This window comes from Hyaena hyaena, unplaced genomic scaffold, assembly GCF_003009895.1.
Source record: "Hyaena hyaena isolate Hyena2069 unplaced genomic scaffold, ASM300989v1 scaffold_212, whole genome shotgun sequence".
Lineage (NCBI taxonomy): Eukaryota > Metazoa > Chordata > Mammalia > Carnivora > Hyaenidae > Hyaena > Hyaena hyaena.
Genome location: NW_024080845.1, coordinates 910,099 through 937,345, shown reverse-complemented (window position 1 = coordinate 937,345; position 27,247 = coordinate 910,099). Strand labels below are relative to the sequence as shown.

Genomic DNA, 27,247 nt, shown 5'->3' with positions numbered 1-27,247 from the left:
TCCTAGCAAAGTTTCTTTTTTTTTTTTTTTTAAATTTTTTTAATGTTTTTTATTTATTTCTAGGAGAGAGAGAGAGAGAGCGTGAGCAGAGGAGGGTCAGAGAGAGAGGGAGATACAGAATCTGAAGCAGGCTCCAGGCTCTGAGCTGGCAGTCAGCACAGAGCCCGACGCGGGGCTCAAACCCACGAACTGCGAGATCATGACCTAAGCGAAAGTCGGACGCTTAACCGACTAAGCCACCCCAGGCGCCCCTACCTAGCAAAGTTTCTTGTTTATTATTCTGAGAAGGGTGAAAGCAGTTGTGTGAAGGGTTGTTTCCTTTCTTTCCCTCTTAAACTGGGTGTTCCATAACCTCAGTATTTGATCCTTAGCGAATTTACTGTTTTAATGAAAATGGGTGTTATGCTTAATTGTATGTTGCTGGACTGTCTCATTGAACTGTCTATTCATCAGATATTGGGTAACTACCACATCCAGACCCCATTGTGTTCTGGAGAGAAAACGTTGATCAACCCTCCCTAGATGAGCGTACAGTCTAGCATGGATGGTAGGCCATTAAACAGTGAGGGTTTGCGGACACTCATAGTGGCCTGTACATTTCCTTGTGAGCTTGTAGCACTTCATAGTAGCTTGATGTAGTTCTGTGGTTTGAGAGTTAAAGCTTTAGTGGCCTCCTGAGCTTAGGCTCCCAGATTTTACAGAGACTTCTTCAGTGTTTACTAAACTCTGGTTCTGATATGAAATTGTATAATTCCAATATGGAGATAATCTGGGATGTCCCCATGCTGCCTAGTCTGTTCACACATACTTGGTGATGAATGATGTGAAACATGGACAATTGTATCTAACTTTACTCTTATTAGAGAGAAATGTTTCACTGTCTATTCCATGTGCAAACTGATCACATTTCCAGTAGTATAGTGTTTAGGTATTGAATGAGCTATAATCTTATACTTAGGTCCATCCTGTTCTGATACTGTGATGTCAGGCCATTTTTTTTCTACTTTTTAAAATAAGTAAACATTTTTTATTGCAGTATAACATACATGTAGGAAAGCGTACAAATCCTAAGTTCAGTGAATTTACATTAAGTGAGCATACTATTTCACTACCATAGAGATTAAGAAATAGAATATTATCATTGCCCCAGAAATTTCCCTTATGTCCTCATTCAGTCATTGCCCATACCCCCCACCCCAGACCCTGGCAACCACTAATCTACTTTCTGTCTCTGTGGATTCTCCTCTTTCGTACATTTCATATGAGTGGAATCACAGCCTATGGCATTTTTTTGTCTGGCTTCTTTCACTTAGTATAATGTTTTCAAGGTTCATCTATGTTGTAGTATATATCAGTACTTCATTCCTTTTTACGGCTGAATTTTCTGTCATTTTTTAAAATTTTATATCATTAAATGGAAATATGACATTTGGTTTATCCATTCATCACTCCATGGAAATTTGGCTTTTTTCCCCCCACTTTTGGTTAGTATAAATAATGATGCTATGAATATTCACTTATAAGCTTTTGTATGAACATATGATTTCAGTTGTCTTGGAGTGAAATTGCTGTGTTATAAAGTAACTCTCTGTGTTAACTTTTTTGAGACGCTACTAAGCTGTTTTCCAGTGACTTTTTTTTCACATTTCCATTAGTAATGTCTGAGGGTTCTAATTTCTCCATATCTTGCCAGCACTTATCACTATCTATCTGTGATTACAGCCATCCTAGTGGATTTGAGGTGGTATCTTATTGTAATTTTATTTGCATTTTCCTGATGACTAATGGTGTCGAGTGGCCTTTCATGTGCTTATTGGCTATTTGTATATCTTTTTTGAAGAAATGTCTAATCAGATCCTTTATCCATTTAAAAATTGGGTTATTTTGACTTTACTGTTGAGTTGTAAGAATTCTTTATATGTCTGTATATTAGACCCTTATCAGATACATGTTTGCAAGTAGTTCCTTCCATTTTGTGGGTTGTCTTCACTTTCTTGGTAGTGTTCTTTGAAGCACACAAGTTTGTTTTTGTTTTTGTTTTATTTTTTATACTTTAGTTCTCTATCTTCATTCATTCATTCATTTAGAGGGAGCACAGCGAGAAGAGGAGGGGCAGAGGGAGAGATTGAGAGAGTGAGAATCTTTTTTTCTTAATGTTTTTTAATTTATTTCTGAGAGAGAGAGAGAGCATGAGTAGGGGAGGGTCAGAAAGAGAGGGAGATATAGAATCTGAAGCAGGCTCCAGGCTCTGAGCTAGCCGTCAGCACAGAGCCTCAGAAATTCACGCGGGACTCGAACCCACGAACTGTGTGATCATGACCTGAGCTAAAGTCGGATGCTTAACTGACTGAGCCACCCAGGTGCCCCAGAGAGAGAATCTTAAACTGAGTGCGGAGCCCATTATAGGGCTCAGTCTCATGACTGAAATTGTGACCTGAGCCAAAATCAAGAGTTGGATGCTTAACTGACTGAGCAACCCAAGCACCCCGAACCACAGAAGTTTTAAGTTTTGATGAGGTCGACTTTATGTTTTATTTGATTGCTTGTGATTTTGTTATATCCAAGAAACCATTGGCTAATCCACAGTTATAAAGAGTTATTCCTATGTGTTCTTCAAAGACTTCTGTAGTTTTGGGGTGCTTGGGTGGCTCAGTCAATTAAGCATCTGACCCTTGCTTTCACCTCAGCTCATGATTTCATGGTTTGTGAGATCAAGCCCACGTTGCTGAGCGGAAGGTGTGGCGCCTGCTTTGGATTCTCTCTCTCCTCTCTGCCACTCCCCCACTCCCATGCACTTTCAAAATAAATAAACATTAAAAAAAAAGACTTGTAGTTTCAACTCTTACACTTAGGTCGTTAGTCCACTTTGTGTTACTTTTTGTATATGATATGAAGTAGAAATGTTACTTTTTTAACCTTATTTTGATACAATTTTTGGCTTACATAGTTAACAAAAGTAATTCATTTAGCTTTGTGTAAAGTTAACATTTTACATAAACATAGTGCAATAATCCAAACCAAGAATAGATCATTGATACTAGTTACTAGACAACAGAGTTGATTGAGATTCACCAGTTTTTCTACTAATGTCCTTTTTCTGTTTCAAAATCCAGTTCAGTTTCCTACATTGCGTACAGGTATCATATCTCCATAGTCGTCTTCGACCTGTGGAAGTTCCTCAATTTTTTCTTGTATTTCATGACCTTGATACTTTGGAAGAATATTGTTCATATATTTTGTGGTATGCCTTTCAATTTTTGTTTTTCTGGTGTGTTATCATGATTAGTCTGAAGTTATGAATTACTAGGAAGAATACCCCAGATATGACATGCCCTTCTCAGTACAGCATATCAGAGAGTACAGGATGTTAAAAGAAAAAAGTCTTATTATTGGTGATTTAAACCTTGATCACTTGGTTAAGATGATGTCTGCCAGGCTAATCCACTATAAAGTTACTAGTTTTCTCTTTGTAATTAATAAGTGTTTATTTTGTTAGAGATTGAGACTGCATTATCTTGTTTTCCAGACTTTGCCTGCTAATTTAGCATCCATAAGTGTATCTTACCTGCAGCAGTTATTCTGGTCTTCTAATAGTGACATTTTATTTTCCTTACTCCTATATTTATTAGTTAGAATTCTTTTAAAAGGAAAAGTTGACCCTTCTTGCTTATCCATCCGCCTGTCTATATCAATGGGAACTCAAGGATACTTACCTTATTATTTGGGTTATCTAATACTATCATTATTTTGTTAACCAAGTCATTACAGATTTGAGCATTGGCATCTTTTTAGGTTGGCTCTTATGTCCTTTAGACATGTTTCCCACCCCCATCCCCCAACTTCTTTTGAACACTTCCTTTCTGGCATCACAAGGTGCTCCATGCTCATTTTGCATTTTTCCTGTCCTAGCCCTGTAATCAGCTACCTCCCTGAGAAGCCCTGATTCTTTTTATTGCAGAATAGTATTTAGCAATCAGCATCTTGGTGTTAGGTGTACTTACTGCTACTGAGGTGTCATTGCTTTATTTTTCACATTAAATGCCATTAAAAGAGATATTATATTGTATTTAATATATCTTAAAGTATTTTCCAGCCAGTTTTTAAAAATTACATGAAAAAGGTAGACTTGTTTTTTTGTTTTGTTTTGTTTTTTGGGTTTTTTTTTTTTTTTTTTTTTTTGCTTGTAAGCAGTTTTCTGTTTTCGGCCTGGAATAAATGTTATTGTCTAATATTGGAGACATAATTTTTTTTAAGAATTTATTTTTAAGTAATCTCTGCACCCAACGTGGGGCTCATAATTACAGCCCCATGATCAAGAGTTGCATGCTTCACTGACTGAACCAGCCAGGCACTCCTGAAGACATAACTCTTATTGAGTTTACAATTGATCCTCTTTTTAAGATTTTGATGTTTGTATGTGAGTTAATTTTTATGTAGGAAGTCAAGGCAGGCCTGAGATGGCCTAGGATGTAGTTTCTGCCAGGCCTGAGATGCTAGGTAGGATTGTGCAATGGAAACAGACACTGAGTGACATGGCAGCAGGCAGACAGCTGTTCACAGATCACTGGGTTGCATGGGAGGCATGAATTTTTCCCATGTCCAACTGGTACTAGCAATAAGTTAACTGGTGTTTCTAATTTTCTTTCTCCTGGGACCATAATTACTTCCACACTGATATGGGAATGCCATCCCCATTAGGGTGTGCAGGGGCAAGTGGCAGATAGACATACCTGGGAAGGGAATAACCTGATTTAAAACATTTTATAATACTATTTTCCAGTATAAATATTAATATTTTTTCTGGGGTGCATTTTTTCCTATAACATCATGATGTGAAATATTTATGCTACATCAGCATTTTTAGGCCTTGATAATTATATCAAATAAAATTTATGTTTTTCTTGGCTTATTACCTGGCCACCTCTCCCTTATTTCTTATAACATGGAAGATCTTAACATAGGTCACAGATCCAGGGTGACATTAGCTGATGCTCTCTGTCCCCCTTTGATGCCTCCCAGGAATGCCAGTGGCCTGGGGGACAGAGATGCCTGGACTTGAGCTGTGGAGAGAGGAAACTTCAAGCGAGAGGCGTCTCCAGGTACTGGGGCCAATCCACAGTTGATTAATGCCTGTATAGTTATCAGGAGCTAACTGACTAAACTAACATTGATTGTCCAAACTTATATTTATCCTTTTTTTTTTTTTCAAGATAAAGTATGTACAAGGATAATCTAGGAGCTGTGGCAATTAGTGCAGTTTGAGATACTTGACAATGGTTACTTTTCTTGATTTTTTATGGAGTTTAATTGAGGTTTTAAAGTTAGAGTTTTTTTCTATTTTTTGATCTCAAGTACAGTGTGGACATTGGATACCTATAGCATATAAAAATGCATTATTTTTTAAATATCTATTTCAAAATAAAACATTGGGTAGTCCTGACACAGTAAAGTGAAATGAAATTCTAGAATACTATTTGACTGTCTAGTACAATCAGAGTGTTTAAAAGGCACACTTGATAGGTTACGTAGTTCTTACATCTTTTTAGTTTACTTAAATATAGATAGCATACATAAGCCCCTGATATACACAGAGATATACACACATGTTGTGTATATTTAAGGTACTCATATATATGGGGAAAACATACCAACATTTCTTTTCCATATTGTCAAGCTGATGTTTTAAACCATAGGAAACCAAAGTCCAAAGAAACCACTGTGATGTCTTTATGTAACAAAAAAAAAAAAAAAGAATTGTGTATATTTGCTTTTGTGTTTATGCTTTAATTGCCGGAAATAAAATTCTGAAGGGCACTCAGATAAAACTGAGTTTAGAGTCTAAGATAAAGCTATTATGGACCACTGAACTTACCAGTATGATAACTCTGGGATAACTTACATGTACTGAAATTTTCATAAAATAGGGCTAACTTGTTTATACATTTTCCATTTCTGCTTTAAAGGTAACAAGGCAAAATGGTTTCAGGGTAAAGCAAGGGAGCTATCTGTATGCATTAAAATAGAAGCACATATTATTAAATACTAAGTTGTTGGATGGTACTAATTTGAGGGTATATCCACTGGTTGAAGAAATATATATATATATTTGTATATATATATATACACACATATATTTTATAAAGTATTATTTGTTACATTAATGTAAGGAATTTTTTTTTTAATGTTTTATTTATTTCTGAGAGAGAGAGAGAGAGACAGCGTGATCAGGGGAGGGTCAGAGAGAGAGGGAGACACAGAATTGGAAACAGGCTCCAGGCTCTGAGCTGGCTGTCAGCACAGAGCCTGACACGGGGCTCAAACCCACAAACCGTGAGATCATGACCTGAGCTGAAGTTGGATGCTTAACAAACTGAGCCACCCAGGCACCCCTGAAGAAATATATTATTAGTGTTTACTATGTAGCAGAGACTGTTTTAGGTGTAAAGATAGAGTTGTTAACAAAACAGACCAGATTCTTGCTTTCATGAATTGTGGAGCCAAGGGTTAAATCAGATTGGTCAGAATGTGAGATACAAAGCAGAGTAAGTAGAGAGAATATTGGCTTTGGTATCATTCTCTATATCAGGAATGGTGTTTGGTTTTCATGTAATATACCAGCTCTCTAGACCCTCTCCTTAGCCCTGGATTGAGAAGAATTATATGTCACATTCTTGCTAGGGGGGAAAGAGAGCTGTGATTGTGCAACAATGATCGCTTCTAGGCACAGGGAGTGAGGAATGGTGGCTTGTGTACTTTGGAATCAGACAGGCCTAAGCTCAGCCCCTATCTCTGGTACCTAGTAAAAAGTAAATTTTAGGAGAGTTATTTAACTACTATGAACTTGTCCCTTCTTCTGAAAAGGCAGGGAGAATTGACACAATTGTGAAAATTAAAAACTCTGGAAGATACTCATGAAATTGATTCTCCCCATCTTTTTTCTTACCTTAGTTTTCTTACATAAACAATGGGGATACTGGGCTGGTCTGTTATTTTGAGAACTAAATCAATGAAGTAAATATGTGAAACCACTTCAATATGGTTTATAATGTGATATTACTATATGTTATATCTGGAGATGGAAGATTTTTAGGCTCTTGGGCAGCTAGGGAAAGGAAGAACTCATGAATTCTTTCAGAAGTGGGAAGTCATGGATCCCCACATTAGCAACCCAACGTTAACATAATGTAGCTACATTTTGTGTTATTGTCTCTCCTTTTTGTTATTAGCCACTAGCTAACCTGCCGCTCCTAATTGCATCTCTTCACATTCCTAAGAGAGTCTGAATCAGCCCACTTGAACACTGGTATTCTTTTGGGCAGAATTTTCACACCCAGTCACATCTAGGCAGTTGGTTGACTGGCCTATAGAGTTGTTTTTGGATCTAGTGTTCACTAGTGCTTATTCTGACAGTAGTTGTTTTGTACTATTCTTGCTTTCTTTGCAGTGGCTATATGCAGGAGTTTCCCTTAGAAGGTGGCTGTGATCACTGCAGACGCTAAACTGACCTATCCTAAGAAAATGCAATGATTATTTAAAGGGATTGAAGGAATTAGGATAGACTTTATAGTGGGAGATGGCCTTTAAGATTTCTCAAGCTATGGATAATTATTTTCTCCTTTCATTTTTCTTTTAATAAGTAGCTGGTGATTTGCAGTACTTCTTGGAACTGATTGAAAATTATACTTCTTGAAGTATTTATCAGCTGATAGATCAAATTCTCTTTAGATTTTAGGCTTCCAAAGAAAAGACTCAGTAAACTTTCAGTTATTGATAATTTAGTTGGTAAATTCTTTTTTTTTTAAATTTTAAATGTTTATTTATTTTTGAGAGCGAGAGAGACAGAGCATGAGTGTGGGAGGGCCAGTTAGAGAGGGAGACACAATCTGAAGCAGGCTCCAGGCTCTGAGCTGTCAGCACAGAACCTGATGCAGGGCTTGAACCCATGATCTGTGAGATCATGACCTGAGCTGAAGTCAGACACTTAACCAACTAAGCCACTCAGTGCCCCTAAATTATTCTTGATAACCCAAGATTTCACCAGTCTGTTAAGTTTTTTACATTTTTTTAATGTTTTTGTTTATTTCTGAGAGAGAGAGACAGCGTGAGCAGGGGAGGGTCAGAGAGAGAGAGGGAGATACAGAATCTGAAGCAGGCTCCAGGCTCTGAGCTAGCTGTCAGCACAGAGCCCGACACAGGGCTCGAACCCATAAACCATGAGATCATGACCTGAGTCGAAGTTGGATGCTTAACCAACTGAGCCACTTAGGTGCCCCTTTGTTTTTGCTTTTAAAATTTATATATTTATATATGTATTTATTTTAATTTATTTTTGAGAGAGAGGGAGAGAGAGAGACAGCGTGAGCAGGGGAGGGTCAGAGAGAGAGGGAGATACAGAATCTGAAGCAGGCTCCAGGCTCTGAGCTAGCTGTCAGCACAGAGCCCGACACAGGGCTCGAACCCATAAACCATGAGATCATGACCTGAGTTTTAGTTGGATTCTTAATCAACTGAGCCACCCAGGCACCCCTTGTGAACTATTTCTTAGAACTATTTGACCATAGCCAACTAGTATTAGAAGTACCTGCTAATGTTTATAATATATACTCAGTATGATTATCTAACAAAATTTAATTCTTTTTCTTCCAGGTAATTTATCCTCAACATTCCAAACTTACTGATAAGGAAGTAAGTAACATATTGCTTTGTATAGTCTACTATGGTGTTTATGTTTGTTTTTATTGGTGTATGTGTGTCAATGTATATAGCTTTTGTTTTCTTTTTCAGAAAACCAATATTTGCTATTTGTCTTTTCCAGATTCAAATTCAGGTAACTATTTTCCATGTGGTATTTTTGTTGAATTTTATACTGAGAATGTTGATTATACTCTTAATATATGAGAATGGATTGAAATAGAATTTTAGAATGCAAACTCAATTTCAGCCTAGCAACTCAGTGATTGTGATTCTTAGTTTTGTGATGCCAGCCATGTCTTTTTGATTTTAGTTGTTTCAACTTTTAAATAACTGTTATGTTGTAATGAGGTAAAACATCAAGGAGCAATAAAATGTTGAAATAGTGAAGAGACTGAAAACCAGCAACGTTGGTATGTTTGGGGATTTATAGTAAGTAGTCTACTTTCGGTTTGGGATTTGGAAGCTGACCAAGAACTCTGTAAAAGCAGCAAGTTGAAAAAAAAAAAAAAAACAAAAGAGTGAATCTGGTATGAAGCATGGCCATCAATTACTTATGATAGTTTGTGTGAGTTAATATACGTAAAGACTTAGAATAGGGCCTGGTGTATAGAAAACACCATATAAGTGTTTGCTATTATTATTAAGCTTGGTTTTACTGGTCTCTTTAAAATTCTCCCTTTGTGTGGTCCTAATTGTTGAAATCTTTCAGGTTACCTCTTTTGTTTCACTTTCAAAACAGCTTTTCAGTCTTATAGTGACCAGAACATTCAACATTTTAGACCACACACAGCTAGAACCCTATGAAGCAGAGGCACTCCAGTGTTCCCTTTCCTTTTGTGGTTACTTCTAATATCCTATAAATTTAGTTTAGTTAATATGATTTGGGAGATTTGACATTTTAATTTTTAAGAGCATTTTCTCCTTTCCTTGTGAATGCTTCCAGAGTTCTTTTCTATACATTTCCAACTCAGCTTTCATGAATTATGTAAAAAAGATATGGTATCCTGGTTAAAAGAAAATGCTTTTGAGAAATCCCAGTTGGACTTTTGTTCTAACCTGGAATTATTAGAATTTCTTAGTATGTTTGTCCATTAATGAAATAAATGATAGAGGGGTCTTATAGGACTTTTCCTCATTTTGGTTAACATTTTCCTTACAAAGTCCACACATGCAGTTCTGAATGTAGTGAGTGTTGGATAGGACTTCCAGGACTCAGGGTAATGAGTTATATGCATTGCACGCAGGGTAAGCTGACTTGATGTTATTGGAGTCCCTGTGGGTTACACTGCACACTCTTTGAGATCATAGCTGGTTTTCATGGCTCTCTTTTTCACCTCTCTGCATGAGTTTCAAGGCAAAGAAGATAATTAAATAGTATTTGGGTAGCCTTTTTCATTTTTATTTTTTATTTTAGTCAGTTTCTCCATGTACCCTTTCTTGTTAGAAGTTAAACTCCAATGTAAATCTGAATTTGTTCAGTATTTTAGTCACTAGAGTGACCTACAGGTGTTTTGTAATGCCTTTTTTGAAAGCTGCACATCAAATGAAGGAGGGTTTGTTTTATTTAAAGTACAGTGGATATTTAGAAGTGGAAATGACAAAGGGTCTTAAAAAGAGACACCTTATCATCCTAAGAGATGAATATTAATTTAAATAGCAATAGGCTGTGAGTTTTGATGTATTTGAGCGTTCTGTTCTCAGTTGTGATTATTCAAACAATTTGTTTCACTTACATATTTATGAAATGCAAGTTGGGATTCCTGTGCCACTTTTTTTCTTTTTTAAATGTTTTTTATTTATTTCTAGGAGAGAGAGAGAGAGAGAGAGAGACAGCGTGAGCAGGGGAGGGTCAGAGAGAGAGAGGGAGTCACAGACTGAAACAGATTTCAGGCTCTGAGCTGGCAGTCGGCACAGAGCCCGATGCGGGGCTCGAACCCACGAACCGCGAGATCATGACCTAAACGAAAGTTGGACGCTTAACCGACTAAGCCACCCAGGCGCCCCTCCTGTGCCACCTTTGAAATGGATTTACATTTTTCTCAAAATAGCTTTTATTGTTTTGGAAGGAAATCCAGGCACAGTAGAACAGTCTTTAGGAAAGAATCATAATCTTAAGTTTTGTTTCCATAGGGCACACTTAAAAACAGTAAAACAAGATTCTGAGTCAATGGTATATAGATAAAGAAGAATGCTTTTGGGATTCCCAATGGAATGATTTGCCAATCCTCTACTTCCTCCACCTGCTATCCATACATATCTTATTATTTTTTGACAATATTAATATATTTATTTTTTAAAGTATATTAATAGCTCAGTGGTAGCATCTGGGATTTATTTATTTTTAAATTTAAATCCAAGTTAGTTAACATTTACACATACCTTAGATCCCATGACTTTAGAAAAAAAATTTTTGTTTGGTTTGTTTTTAGGTTTCAGTTTCTTGTTCCATTTGAGTGACTTTTATCTTTAGGAGTCTAAATTTAAAGTGTGCCTTCTCTCTGATAAATAGCTGTCAGATTTTTTTTTCCTCCCTGTTGCTTACCATTAATATCATCTGGATGTAGGTGTTTCTGAGGCTTAAGTTGTGATAGGTACCCAACGACTATAATCACTATATTTTAAATATGTTCAGAGCGAAAATTCTATATATTGAAACGGAAAAATCACTTCCAAAATAGTGACGAAATAACGAAAATAATTTTGACCTGAGATTGTGTTTGAGTTCTGTTGTAAGAACGTAGTTATTTGGAAAAGGATGGTGGGAGAAGGTTATAGCAATTTTCTCGGTTTAAAGTGTGTTGGTTTATTAATTCTGTTTTCTAAGCTAGTAACCATGGTTTTGATTAAACTGGAACTTACCTTAAAGCTGTGGGGGTCTTACTGAGCAGATATGCTGCTTTCTTAATACCTGCTTTTTTATCAAAGGAAAGGGTTTTTGTTGCTCTTGATCAAGAACCCATGTTAAGGTGTATTTTCATTGGAGAAGAAACTTACGTAAATTAATCCCTATACCTTGGTTTATAGAAGGAAAAAGTCATTTCCATTAAAATGTTTTCCCATTTTTAATTTAATTAGAAAGCTGTGGTGCAAATAGCATAACTTTTAGACCTTTTCGGAGTTTTGTAGAGCTTAGTGAATATGTTGGGTAAAGAATACTTAGAATTCAGTACAATTATAGCTTAGTTGTAGAGTTTTATTTTAGAATAATTTAACATAGCTGCTGGAAGTGACTTTAGAGATTATCATATGATACTGCTTTTTTTGACAAGGAAATTGAGAGTCTTTGGTTAAGTGACTTCTAGAATGCTAATTATTGAGAGACTTGGGACTAGATTCCTTTGATCGTGATGCCTTTGTCCTCAGGTCCCAACTTTCCCCCCATAATCACACTCATGTAACTGGCTTTCACATGCAATTATTATGTTGTTTGTGTAGAGCTGCAGTCTTTTGTTACTGACAAACTGAATGGCTCGTACTAACAGTATAGATTTATTTTTGATGAGGTTGTAGGGTATCAAGATTTCCTTGCTCTTTCTAGGTATCATTTTTTGCATAGCAAATGCAAAAAATCTGGTTGCCAATCTGTAATGCTTCCTTTCCTATCATAATGGTGAGGTCAGAATGGAGAACAAAGGTCTGGCAAGATAAGGAGTTTTTCTTTCTTCCTTCCTCCCTCCCTCCCTCCCTTCCTTCCTTCCTTCTTTCCTTTGCTTCATACCTGGTTTGGAGACCCACATGGCTTGAACTCATGACTCTGAAATCAAGACCTGAGCTGAGATCAAGATTCAGATGCTTAACTGACTGAGCCACTCAAGCACCCCAGGAGTTGATATTTCTTTAGTAACATTTAGTGTGTGAGGGGACAGACTTCTGAAACATAAAACAGGAACCATTTACCTCAGTTGTCAAGGATAACATGGCTAAAGCTTTTTGATTTGGTGAACTATCTTCCTGACCAATTCTGTACAGCTTGTGGGTGCAGCTGATTACTGGAAAGTTCTCACAGCATGCCCATGATTTGAGAATGGAGCTGGATGGGTAGGGACTTAAGGCTATGGGAGCTTCATTACTTCTCTTTCATAAAATTCAACATTCCTTGCATTTTCCAGATGCTACATATCTGTTTCTTAAAATCCATTACATTTTCCTGCTCTATTCTATTAAATATCTCAGAGAAATTAATGTGTACTTCTTGGGGGGGGGGTTCTTTCTTTTTTTTTTTTTAATATTTTAAGTTTTTAATTTTAATTCTAGTATAGTTAACATACAGCATTACATTAGTTTCAGGTGTACAGTATAGTGATTCAGCAATTCTATACATTACTCAGTACTCATCACAAGTGCACTCTTTAATCACTATCACCTGTTTCACCCACCCTCACCCCCTTCCCCTCTGGCAACCATCAGTTTGTTCTCTATCATTGAGTCTGTTTCTTGGTTTGTGTCTTTTTCTTTTGTTTTGCTTCTTAAATTCTGCATGTGAGTGAAATCATATGGTATTTGTCTTTCTCTGACTTTTTTCACTTAGCATTATACTCTCTAGATCCGTCTTTGTTGTTGCACATGGCAAGATTTCATTCTTTTTTTATGACTGAGTAATAATCCATTGTATGTATGTATAATGTATGTATGTGTATTGTATATATATTATCTACTCATCTATTGATGAACCTTTGGGCAGCTTCCATAATTTGCCTTTCTAAATAATGGTGCAATAAACATAAAGGTGCATATATCCTTTTGAATTAGGTTTTGTATTCTTTGGCCAAAAACCCAGTAGTGTGATTACTAGATCACAGGGTAGTTCTACTTCTGATTTTTTTTGAGGAACCTCCATATTGTTTTCCAGAGTGGCTGCACCAGTTAGCATTCCTTCCAGCAGCACATGATGGTTCCTTTTTCTCCATATCCTCAACACTTATTTCTTGTGTTTTTGATTTTAGCCATTCTGACAGGTGTGAGATGGTATCTTATTGTGGTTTTGATTTGCATTTCGCTGTGATGAGTTATAGTGAACATCTTTTCATGTCTGTTGGCTCTTTTTTTAAAAAAAAAAACACAATATTTAAATGTCTTCTAAAGGGAAAAATTGAACAATCAATATATAAATCTCTTGAACTAAAACAATGGTAGCATTTTCTATTATTTCAGGTTTCATGGGTTTTCCTTATTTTTTAAACTATCTACTGTAACAAGTAAAGAAATTGACTTGACCCATCCTCCAGTCCCCTGTGTTTCTTTCCTTCACCACCAAAGAAATAATAGTTTCTTTGAGCCTGGGTGGCTCAGTCAGTTAACCAAGCTAACTCTTGGTTTTGGCTCAGGTCATGATCTCATGATTTATGAGATCAAGCTCCACATCAGGCTCTGTGCTGACAGCGTAGAGCCTGCTTAGAATTCTCTTCCTCTCCTTCTTTCGCCTCCCCTGCTTGTACTGTCTCTCTGAAAATAAATAAACATTCAAAAAATTAAAAATAAATAAATATTAGTTTCTATAATTGCAGTTAGGTATATTGAGTTGTTTTTTTAAAAACTTAAACATATTAACAAGTTTCTACTTCCTTTATTGAGAACCACATATGTTAAGGAAATATAAGTACTTCTGTGTGTAATAGTAAATAATAAAATCTTGAGCATATTTCATATTTAATATTATTAGTTCTTAAATATAATAACCAGGAAGAATTTCAGTGACAAGCTACTTAAGTTGTCTTTGACTTTTTAGACTTTGGTCTTTTGTAATTATTGCCAGACAATTTAGGTAAAGTTTTCATGTTTAAGAGGTTTGCTAGAAATGATTAATGTTTAAAAACTTTATTAATCAAAAACCTTTTAAATTAAAATAAGAAAAATAGTGAATCTATTACTTGGGCTCTTCCTGAGTTTGCTAAATGATGTCTTTTTTAAAAAAAACTTCTCGGCGGAAATGGTGGGGGAAAGGGAGAGAGGCAAACCATGAGAGACTCTTGAATGCTGACAAAAACTGAGGACTGATGGATGTGGGGGGGAGGGGGGGATGGGCATGAAGGAGGGCACTTTGGGGATGAGCACTGAGTGTTATGTGGAAACTAATTTGACAATAAACTATTGGCAAAAAAAAAAAAAAGTTGATCCTTCCTCTCTAGTGGCTTCTTCAGGTGGTATTGCAGAATTGATTAATTTAATCAGGGCCACTCCATTTACTTAGATTTGTTCATTGTTTCCTAAGCCTACATTGAGAGNCTCTTGAATGCTGACAAAAACTGAGGACTGATGGATGTGGGGGGGAGGGGGGGATGGGCATGAAGGAGGGCACTTTGGGGATGAGCACTGAGTGTTATGTAGAAACTAATTTGACAATAAACTATTTGTAAAAAAAAAAAAATAAACATTAGTTTAAAGTCAAAAAAAAAATAAAAAAATAAAAAAAACTTCTCATTGTGAAATACAAAATACATACAAGGTCTAGAAACAGAACATTGCCAAGGTCTTAAAAGCCCCCACATATTCCCTCATGGCCCCTCCTAAATGCTCTTTTCCTCCTTGCTCCAAATGCAACCACAATTCTGATTCTTACAGTGATAAGTGTCTTGCTTTTCTTTATACTTTCATCACCCAACCATGCATCCCTAAACACTATAGTTTAGTTTTGTCTGCTTTAAAAAGAAGAACGAAAACTGTATAAAAGAATTTGAACTGTATACATCCTCTTGTATTTGGCTTCTTTTTTCATTAGTATGTTTGTGAGTCAACATTACATGCCAACAGTTTAAAAAATTTTTTAACTACTTGGGGAAAATGGAATAGGAAAAATAGTAAAGAAATATAGGCGTTAAGATGCATGTTTTGCTAATGGCTTTGCCTCTAACCAGCAAAGATGGCTTTGGACAAGTCACTTGAATTCTCAGGACCTCCTTTTCCTCTTCTAAAACATGATAGAGGCCTCTTAAACAATTGATAGTACCTCTTTAGCTCTAACTTTTGATGAATCTGGATAAATAAATGTTACACTATGCTATTCTTAATTACTTTCATTTTTGTGATTTTGTGTTTTGTAATTACTTAATTACTTTCATTTTTGTTTTCAATAGGTTGTCTTGGAGATACCCAGTTTTGTTTTAGATTTCGACAATCTTCTGGGAGGAGGGTGTCACTGCATTGTCTCCTGGATCATTATGACAAAGATTTACCAGTTTACTTAAAGGTTGGAAAAGTAGTAATAGAAAAATACCCATGTGAGAGGAAACTTTAGAACTCAGTTACCTCTTATAGCATTCAGAAATATTTTATTTTTGTGTTATTACTATACAATACTGCTAGATTTCCTAAGTGAGTCTAATTCATAAAGAATTAGAAACTTTATAAAGTTACTATTCTTGAAACATAAAATGCCACTGTGAATTTTAGAAGTCGATTAGAATGTTGAGGTCATTTTCTTTCATTTGTTAATACCTCTTTGTTTAAATATGGACTTGGGGTGGTACCATATAAATATCACCAAAAGTTGAAGATTCCCTACTTTATGATAGAATTGTAGTTGTCTCTTTTTGAGTGTTGTTTTCCAGTTATTATTTATTAAAAACAATTTTAATAATTTAGATGATTTTGGAGTATAGATTTCTGTTTGGTATTCCATCTTTACATCACTGACTGTGTGAGGAACCTTTCTTTCTGAATGTCCTATCAGCACATCCAGTATGACATCATTTGCCTAAAATCAACATTTACAGTTAACCTCCTAGTTCCAGTAATGACAGAAACCCTCTCTCCCAGTTAGCAAAGCTACTGGGAATGTCTTTCGAAATGTCTTAGAGCCATCTACTCCTCTCCATGACATTTTGCTTTCGCTATGAACAAATTCTCTTAATTGATAATAGTTACTATTTATTGGTGCTTCTTTTCTAGGCACTGTATTAATAAGCTTGTGTTATCTCGCTAGTCCTCATAGTGTTCTGAGAGAGTTCCTTTTGTAAATGAGGGAATTGAGGGCTGATGAGGATAAGAATTTTGCCCAGACATCCCATCTTTTGTGTTTTTTTCAATGTAATATATTTTACACAGTGTTGGCAGCTGAAGTATACATATATGTTATATACAAATAAATAAAATATAAAATGGCTATCTGTTGCTTAATGAGTAAAGAGACAATGATAGTGCTGTTTCCTTGCCCTCACTTTTTGGGCCTTCCAAAATAAGACTTTTACCTTTCCAATTTCCAACTTTATCTCCTTTCTGTACATGTGCCATATTTTTTATTTAAAAAATATTTTCTTTTAATATTTTAAAAATTTATTTCTGAGAGAGAGAGAGAGAGATAGCATGAGCAGGGGAGGGTCAGAGAGAGAGGAAGGTACAGAATCTGAGACAGGCTCCAGCTGTCAGCACAGAGCCCTAGGTGGGGCTCAAATCCACGAACTGTGTTCAGCTGTGCAATCATGACCTGAGCCAAAGTCAGACCCTTAACTGACTGAGCCACCCAGGCGCCCCTACATGTGCCATATTTTAACCAAACTGAACTCTGTACTTTTTCCTGAGATAGCTTGTATTTTTCAGTCTCTGTGTGTTTTTGTTCAAACTCCTGGCTCTCTAAATCTGGGATGTTTTTGTCTTTCTTTAAATCATATCCAACTCTTGAATGCTGAGAACAAACTGAAGGCTGATGGGGGTATAGGAGAGGGGAAGGGAGGTGATGGGCATGGAAGAGGGCACTTGTTGGGATGACCACTGGGTGTTAATATGGAAACCAAGTTGACAATAAACTATTTAAGAAAAAAAATCATATCCATCCTTCAATGCCCCATTCAAATACAGCTGCCTCTGTGAAATCTTTACTGATCCCCACAGACAGAAGTAATCTCTTTCCTCTTGGCCTCCTGTAACACGGTGGTTTCTTCATAGTACCAGCCTTGAGGTTTGTTTTTTTCCCTCTTAGATTGTGGTCTTCTTAAGGAACTATATCTATGCATCTTTTAACTTCTGTAACACAATGCCTTGTTCAAAGTGGATGGTCAATAAATATTTGTGCGAAGAATAATAATCCAGTTAGGAACTGGGTTAAAGTTTGTTTCATTAGGATGTAAAAACTTCTTATGTTTTTTGAAATGTAGTTACTTTCAAATTATATTTTGATAAACAATTTCAGTGTTTCATTTTTATTAGGTAAAAATAGAACTGGCTATGTAAGATTTAGATTGGCATTTAACTCCTTTTTTTTTCTCTCAAAATTTTAGATTAGGATACCTCATTTTATTAAGACCCCTAACTCATACTTGTAGGCACAGTTTAAAAGTATATATGTAGCATTGGGGAAAACATAGAATTTGATTGTTTCCTGATGTCCATTAACTAGTACGGATATGAATAAACAACATAAGCTGAGTAAGTTATAGTGGGAAAAATCTAATTTTAGTACTTTAGTTCCAATTATTTCACCTTTGGGCAAGCTAGCAAGTTTATATCTACCGGTTACTGTCATGATTGTGTCGGTGGAAAAGCATAACTAGATCTTTGTGTATACTTCATATCTCAGTTCAGCTTTGTGTAAAGAATGTGATGTGAATAATAAAGAAAGGACAGCAATATGTATTTTTTTATTTGTTACTTCTTTCATAGAAGGATCCTGCTTATTTTTATGGATATGTGTATTTCCGACAAGTTCGAGATAAAAGTCTAAAGAGAGGCTACTTCCAAAAGGTAAATTCATATGCACTAACAGGGAAATTGTTTTTATATTGTGGCTAGAAATTTAGAAACTGTAAAGATGAAATAGTCTTTGATATTTTCTTTAAACATATTAGAACTTACATTTTATTTTTGTTTTTTTAGATGATAGACACCTGTCCCTAGATTTTTTTTTAAAAGTAGGTCTGATGCCCAGGACCAAGACCTGAGCTGAGATAGAGTCGGATGCTTAACCGACTGAACTACCCAGATGCCCCTGTCCCTAGATTTTTAACTGGGAGTGAATTTTGCCTTTCTGCTATCTCTGTGATAGATTCCTGACTGTAAGTTATAGATCTTATATGAAATTGTCAAAAACCAAAAGAATTTGCTTAATTTCCACATTTTGGAATGAGGGAAAGAATGAACAGATGATTGTACTACTGTTACAACTAATTAAAGTCTGCAGTGTCTTTTTTTGAACAACTAAGAGTCACTAAATACACCCTTAGCAATATCTTAGTCATTACTATTTCCTCTCTAAATGTATGGTCATTTTATTTTCTTTAAAAAAAAAAAAAAGTAGGGGCACCTGGTTGGCTCAGTCAGAAAAGCATGTGATTCTTGATCTTGGGTTTGTTAGTTTGAGCCCCACATTGGATATAGAGATTACTTAAATTGATTAATTAATTAATTTTAAAAATACCAACCAGCATTTAAAATAATAGTAATTGGTTCTGATTTAATTACAGCTAACAGGGACACACCTTTACTTTTTGTAACTAAAATGTGCCTTGACCACTAATTGATATTGGATGGAAAGATAAAAAGTAGTTTTCAAGCGAATAGACTAAAAAATTGGCATAATCCATATCTGAAGTGGTCCAACTATAAACTCACAGTTTCTAAGTATATGGCTATGATCATTGAAAACTGAAATACAGCAATCATAGGTCTTAAGTTTGAAAAAGCATCACAATTTGCTCTTTCTATATTAGGAAGAGTTCATCTCGCTAATTCCTGGTACTACTGCTTTGCTGATGACAGTAGTAGTGAGGCCTTGGAAATTATCCATGACATTTGTCTCTTTATAGGAAATTCTCTTTCCTAGAGAGCAAGAGAATCTGTGAATATGCCCTTATGCTCTTAAGGGATAATAATAAGGTTAAAGATCTTGCATTCTGCAACTGTAGTTTTATGCAATTTTTCTTTTAACTATCGACTACAAAAACTTTCTTTCAAAATCCACACTTTTTGCTGAATTTAGCTTGTTAATAGTTGATTTTATAAGAAATGACAACTTCAAATTATAGTCATTAGGAAAATAAAAGATCATGTTTTCTTTTTTCTCTCCAGTCCTTGGTTTTGATCAGCAAACTACCTTATATTCATTTTTTTCATACTGTGCTCAAACAGATAGCACCAGAGTATTTTGAAAAGAGCGAACCTTATTTGGAAGCAGGTAAGTTAACCATTGTGTGAGTTAGATACTTTATGAAGGAGTTTTAAAAATTTTCCTGGAAATGGCTGATAAATATAAAGTTGACTTCCTCAAAAAATTTAGTTAAGAATTTTAAGGGCTAGAGATGCCTGGGTGGCTCAGTCAGTTAAGCATCTAACTCTTGATTTCAGCTCAGGTCATGATCTCACGGTTCATGAATTCGAGTCCTATGTTGGGCTCTGGGCTGACATCGCAGAGCCTGCTTGGGATCCTGTCTCACCATTCTCTCTGCCCCTCACCCACTCTGTCTCCCTCTCTCTCAAAAAAAAAATTAAAAAATTAAAAATTATCTCTTAAAAAACTTAAAAAAATGAATTTTAACAGTTATATGTAGGAGAGAAATGAAAATCTATTCTTCTTCATCTTTACCTACAAACACAAAAGACCATTATCTTTTATTATCTCCTTTTGCAACATAGATGATGCCTATTTATTAGGATAATAATGAACAAATAAGAAGTTGACAGCTCTGCGGGTGTTATGCTTTTGTAGCTAATTTTGATAGTAATGAGTGAATAGGAAAACTCTCTTTCAAAAAATTTATGAACTAGTTATATCTTAGAACATAGGTATATTTTGGGGTGCCTGGGTGGCATCTGACTCTTGATTTTGGCTCAGGTCATGATCTCATGGTTCATGAATTCAAGCCCCATGTTGGACTCTGGGTTGACAGTGTGGAGCCTGCTTGGGATTCTCTCTTCCTCTCTCCCTGCCCCTCCCTCTCTCTTTCCTTCTCTCAAAATAAAATAAACTTTAAAAAAAAGAACACATATATTTCTGGTGAAATGTAAGATATTGTCACCACTTTTACTTCTCTGTTACCTTTTTAATTTTTGTTTTTATTTTATTTTAGAGAGAGAGAGAGAACACAAATGGGGGAGAGGGACAGAGGGGGTGAGAGAGAAGGAGAGGGAGGGGGAAAGGGGAGGGGAAGGAGGGAGGGAGGGGAACTCAAGCAGGCTCTACACTCAGCACAGAGTATGATACGGGGCTCAGTCCCACGACCCTAGGATCATGACTTGAGCCAAAATCAAAAGTCGGATGCTCAACTGACTGAGCCACCCAGGCACCCTTCTTTTATCTTTTATCTTCTGTCCTTCCTAGTATATTTTTCCTGCTCTGTAGAACATAGAGTTCTAACTTCTTTTTTTTTTTTAATTTTTAAAATTTTAAATGTTTATGTTTATATTTGAGAAAGTGTGCAAGTAGGGGAGGGGCAGAGTGAGAGAGGGGGCAGAGGATCCAAAGTGAGCTCCATGCTGACAGCAGAAAGCCCAATATGGGGCTTGAACTCATGAACCACAAGGTCACGACCTGAGCCAAAGTTGGACGCTCAACTGACTGAGCTACCCAAGCGCCCCTGAAGTTCTAATTTCTAATGGTCCATTTTTCATATTTTACAATTTGAACTTATACTAAGGAAATATTGTATTACTTTTTCAGCTTGTAATGATGTTGATCGATGGCCTGCCCCAGTGCCAGGGAAGACATTACACCTGCCTATTATGGGGGTTGTAATGAAGGTAATAGCTTTTATCATTTGTCTTCTTTCCTGAGACCTCTAGGAAGTTCATAGATGAGTTTTGCTTTTTAACTTCCTAATAATGTTCAGTGTCAGTATTGTTGTCATTTGTATGTGAGGAGTTACAGAGATCCCACAGTTCATCCTGTTGCACAGAACCATTAGTTCCACAACTCCAGGGGCCACCTATCCCATTTCATCCTGTAGAGTTTGCACAAGGGTGTCATTTTTCTATAATACATGTAACTGTAAATACAACCTTGGAGACTTCTGCAACTCCATGGCCCTCCAGAGATGGATGGCATTGTAGAATACTTGTAGAGTCGAGTATGAATTAGTAAAACTGAAAAGAAATTAGGAAAGCCATTGGTTCTTAGTAATAAATTTCTTAATGTGTGATGTCAGACCAAACATGTCCATCCTAGGATACTGTGTTTTTATTTAGTTTTCTTTCTTTCTTTCTTTCTTTCTTTCTTTCTTTCTTTCTTTCTTTCTTTCTTTCTTTGATGAATTAACATTTTGCTCTCAGGCTTTGTATGAATGTGCTCGGAATGCTTTTGCAATTCATTTTCAAGTTGGACTTATTTTTGGCAATGCTGTGTTTTTAGATGTACTCATTTCTGTAGGATGTGTTCTGTTTTTTCCCTGGGAGATTATCAAAGTAGTACTCTTAGCTCTGGGTTGAGAGTTCTCATGGTTCCCTGTGAGATTTATCCCATAATTTGGCAAGCTTGAGAGGGTGTGTTTGGGTGTGTGTATATTAATGAAGCAAAGATTGGAACAATAAACAGGAAGCGGTATGAAGTTGATGCCCTTTTTCCATTTTTCAGCACATTTGCTTCTCAGTGAGTTAGTGATTTCCATGTGTATGGGAATATGGAGATGTTGGTTCACTTACCTTCTGCTGTGACTAAAGATAAATAAGACTGTAGTTTTTAAATCTGGTATAAAAACTTTGTTTTTATGGCTTTTTAGGCATTGCTGAGTGTACTTTCTTAGTGGTAAGAATATCTCTGATCTTTTGTTGTGGTGGGACCCACAAATTATGTAAAGGACGTTCTTTTATAGTCAAAGTTAATTTCTTCTCTTTCTCTTTAAGGTACGGATTCCCACATGTCATGACAAGCCTGGGACCACTCAAATAGCACAGTTAACTCAGCAGGTAGTGTGGTACTTTGGTAACATAATCCAGCATATATCGTCTCTTTAACAGAATTCTTAAACTAGCAAATGTAGAGCTTCTTGGGGTTTTGGTATATTTCTGAATATTACTGAAATATCCCATTAAATAATTTTGTAATAAGTTGATAATAAACTTTCTAATGTTTCTCAGATTTTCTTGTTTGTTATCTAGCAGACACTGGAGAACTCAGAATTTATACTCTGACTTGTGAGGACTAGGGGAAAGTACATAAAACCTCTCATCTTCTTAAAAGAATGGTCAACAGTCTTTTGTTTTTAGGAAACTCAGGCAAAAGGATTCTTTAGTTATGATTGCCTTTCATTTCCTCCACAGCCACATCTGTTCGTGGGTGGGGTTGAAGTTTTTATTTGAAATGTTTTAACTGGTATGTTAATGCTCCCATTGTGTGAATTTAATTAAAATGGAAAGCAGTAGGAAAACTAATTTTGCCTGTTAGATACATACATCAACTAGTATTATGGTAATATTTTGTGCAGTTGTGAATTAATCTGTCATCTGACTTTTGGATTAATGTTTTATCCAAGGAATCTGTCATCCTTGACCTTCTACTATGTTAGGAGAGATTGCTAAGGCCCAATCTCTTTGTGGCTGCTCCTGGAGGAAGAGAATCTTAAAAGATAGGGCAACATGGCTTATTGATCACTAGATAGGTAGACATTTTAAAAAAAATCAATTTCTGTACATTTTAGTGACATCTTCTGTATTTTTTCTTTTTTATCACAGGCAGACACACATATATCTGTTATTTTACCTACTGTTCATGAGGTGGATCTTTTCAGGTAAATTTTATTAAGTGCCTTTCCTTTGCTTTGTGATATTGTTTTTAATTTCTTTAGAAAATGAATGTTTTTAAATGTGGAGAAAACTGGAAAATGGTTTATCTCTGACTACATGTTACAAGCTTTGATTTCCCTTTCCAAGGGAAATTTGGATGTGGATTGGCTATTACATGGTAGAAACAAATTATTTTTTGTTTGGTTTAGTGTGAGAATGGTATTGTAATGGTGTAAGAAAATGGACTTGATTTTTAGAGATGGATTTTTAACTATTTTGAGGTGAAATGTCATGAAATTTGTGTTTTATTTTAAAATACTTCAGTAAAGGGGTGCCTGGGTGGCTCAGTCGGTTAAGTGGCTGACTTTGGTTCAGGTCATGATCTCACAGTTCATGAGTTCGAGCCCCACATCAGGCTCTGTGCTGATAGCTCAGAGCCTGGAGCCTGCTTCTGATTCTGTGTCTCCCTCTCTCAACTCCACCTCTGCTTGTACTCGGTCTCTCAAAAATGAATAAGCATTTTAAAAAATATTTTAAAGAATAATAAATAAAATACTTCAGTAAGGGGTGATTGGGAGGCTCAGTCAGTTAAGCACCTAACTTCGGCTCACATCATGATCTCATGGTCCATGGGTTTGAGCCCCACGTCGGGCTCTGTACTGATAGCTCAGAACCTGGAGCCTGCTTCATATTCTGTCTTACTCTTCTCTCTGCCCCTCCCCCACTCATTTTCTCTCTCTCTCTCTCTCTCTCTCTCTCTCAAAAAATAAATAAATGTTAAAAACATTTTTTTTTAATACTTCAGTAAGAAGTGCCCAGCTAGCTTAGTCGGTAGAGCCTGAGACTTAAAAATACTTAAGTAAGAAAAAAATTAATTAAGTAAAAATGGTAAAATATTGTTAACTCTAGATGATATATCAAGGGGGTTCTTACACTATTGTCTTTATTTTTTTGTATGTTTGAAACTTTTTAAAATGCAAAATAAAAAAAAGAAAGAGAGAATCTAGCACATAAAAAAGAACAGGAAAAAAGTACCAATGCCTGTGCCTTACCCAGGGCAGCTGAATAGAAATCTTTGGATTAGTGCCCACGTTCCAGCTCCCGGGTGTTTTTGCTGTATAGCTCGGCCTGAGAAACCACTGCTGTTGCTGAGCAGTTATTAAGTAGTAATACATACAATCGAGAGTCCTGTGAAAGACTCAGAATGGGATTTTTGGTTTGATTTGTGTGTGTGTGAAATTATGTGTATGTGTGACCTTTAAACTGCATGGAGTACTACTAATCATCAAAAGATGATTAGTTCTATGTGCTTCATTTGTTTTATATACTTGGCCCTAGCACAGTCCCACTTCTAGGAGTTTATCCAGTAAAAAGGAAAGTGTATATCCTCACAGAGATCTATATGCAAATGTTTATAGCAGCTCTATTCATACCAGCCTAAAACTGGCAACAATGCAAATGTCCATAAGCTGGTAAATGGATAAACAAATGTGATTCTTGTATGTGTGTGGAATACTACTTAGCAATTAAAAAAAGAGAGCACCATTGATACAGCCAGTCACATAGGTGACTCTCAGAAGCATTGTGTTTGGCAAAAGGAGCTAGATTTTAAAGAGCTACTTATTGAATGACTCCATTTATAGATATTTTAGAAGAGGGACAGAAATCAGATCAGTGGTTGCCTGGAGGGTGGGAGAGGGAAATTGAGTAAAAGGGGATGAGGGAATTTTTGGAGTGATGGAAGTGTTCTATAATTTGTTAGGTGTGAATTTTACTATATATAAATGATAAATCTTAAAAATAAATTGATTTTCTTTTAAAAATGTTTTAACATTTATTTATTTTTGAGAGAGAGAGCACGTGCAAGCAGAGTAGGGGCAGAGAGAGAGAGAGGGAGACAGAGAATCCAAAGCAGGCTGTGCTCTCTCAGTGCAAAGCCCGATCCAGGGCTTGAACTTACAAATTGTGAGATCATGATCTGAGCTGAAGTCGGACTTTCAACTGACTAAGCCACTCAGGCACCCCCAAATTGATTTTCTTTTAAAAAATTAAATGTGGCATTCTTAGAATAAAGAGGGGGAGTGCCCCCCAAATAAATGAATAATTATTACAGGAAAAATATACTAAGAGGGATCCATACTGTTTGTAGTTTTGATACTTCATTCATTTAGGAATAAGTGAAGAACTGGCACAAGTTATTATAGAATTTGATTACTTGACATGTTTTCTTTTGAACTGCTGGGTGCAAGTCTAAATGCTTTTCAGTTTGTTTTCAGTTATCTTTGCTTTCATGGTAATTAATTATTCCTAGCACTAACACTTTTTACTAGCATGTATCTTTTCTCCCGATTACGAATGACATGTTATTATTTTTAAAGTAGGACAAGTTAGTGTGTTGTTCTTTTTCTTTTAATTTTTAAATGTTTATTTATTTTTGAGAGAGAGAGAATGAATGAGCAGGGGAGAGTCAGAGAGGGAGACACAGAACCCAAAGCAGGCTACTGGGTCCGAGCTGTCCACACAGAGCCCGATGTGGGGCTCAAACCCACAAACCGCAAGATCCTGACCCGAGCCGAAGTCAGTCACTTAGCCAACTGAGCCACCCAGGCACCTCAGTGTGTTGCTCTTTTAATTCTTGTTGCTCAGGAGGTGAGAAAATGCAAACTTGAATAATAGCCTCACACAGAGATAGCGTTGCACTGAGCATTTAACATCTGATGCTCAGATTAGTGCTTTGTCCAGGACAGCACTCTTCATTTTGTGTGTGAGGAGCTTACATTGTACGTTTATTCCTGTGAATAAGAGTTTGAATGTTTATCATTATTTTGAAGGTGATATTTTTATACCAAGAGTGAGCCTGAGAGCAAAGGACAAAAACCTGGAAAGAGTTTGATGCTGAGTGCCAGAGATGCAGTTGAGTGTAGAGGCTTGTCTCCTTCCTTTTACCAGGTCAAGGCTTGTTAAACTATCACACATCCACGGACCATGACTTTGTTCAGATCTCTCCATCACATAAATGGTCTTCTCCTTCAGTTTTTAAGTTGGACTTAGAAATGAGTGACAGTTTTCTGTTGAAAGAAATGGACATTATCTTGCCTAGAGTCAAGGACCTGATGATACTTGCTGTTGGTTCTTCACACAGCAGGAGGCACATCAGTTATGCGTTGTCCTGTTCCTCCTTGCCCTCGTCTTGAGAATGAAGCCATCTTGGCTTTCTACCCCATTGGCAGGACACATAACAGGAGTGTTTTTGTGTTTCAAAGAGTGTAAAAGGCTATTATTGTTACTACATAAAATGTGTCTGATGCTCTTTGATAGATGTTAGTTTCTTTTAATTTTCAAGATTATAATAACATGCTATATCATTCTGAAAAAGGTTGAAACCTTTATTAGTTATTTATATATGTATCTCTTCATTTATTTATCTATTTAGAGTAAGTTTCTCATTTTTGCCAGGGGATGGCTTTTGGCAGGGGTTGGGGATGGTAGGAAAGCTTAGCCTAAAGCGTGGCACTCCAGAATGGAGATATAAAAATAATACCGAGAGGCCTAGGTGGCTCAGTCAATTAAGCATCTGACTTTGGCTCAGGTCATGATCTCAGAATTAGTGAGTTCGGGCCCTGCATCGGGTTCTGTGCTGACAGTTCATAGTCTGGAGGCTGCTTCAGATTCTGTGCCTCCTTCTCTCTCTGCCCCTCCCCCGCTCATGCTCTGTCTTTCTGTCTCTTAAAAAATGAATAAACATTAAAAAAATTTTTTTAATAATACTGAAAAAATACCCTATGATTTCCCTACAGACCTCTCATTTTAGTAATTTTATAGTGCAGTTAATTAGATGCATACCATCAATATTTATTAAAGTTAGAGCTGGAGATAGGTTTCTTTCTTGAATATTTAATACTTATCTCCCCCA

The 27,247-nt window shown here is 36.2% G+C and overlaps 1 protein-coding gene across 4 annotated transcripts in view; it reads left to right on the top strand.

Annotated features, from left to right (window-relative positions):
* The window catches only part of DENND6A (DENN domain containing 6A), a 58,801-nt gene that overhangs the window by 7,051 nt on the left and 24,503 nt on the right, over positions 1–27,247 (top strand). For 2 of the 4 annotated variants that reach the window (XM_039242452.1, XM_039242455.1), the window contains exons 2-9: positions 8,647–8,685; positions 8,785–8,827; positions 15,765–15,877; positions 18,286–18,366; positions 19,690–19,795; positions 21,278–21,357; positions 22,456–22,518; positions 23,284–23,339. In XM_039242452.1, coding sequence (XP_039098383.1) covers positions 8,647–8,685; positions 8,785–8,827; positions 15,765–15,877; positions 18,286–18,366; positions 19,690–19,795; positions 21,278–21,357; positions 22,456–22,518; positions 23,284–23,339 — 581 coding nt within the window. The remainder of the gene's footprint in view (positions 1–8,646; positions 8,686–8,784; positions 8,828–15,764; positions 15,878–18,285; positions 18,367–19,689; positions 19,796–21,277; positions 21,358–22,455; positions 22,519–23,283; positions 23,340–27,247) is intronic. The other 2 variants (XM_039242453.1, XM_039242454.1) reach the window with 2 other exon arrangements.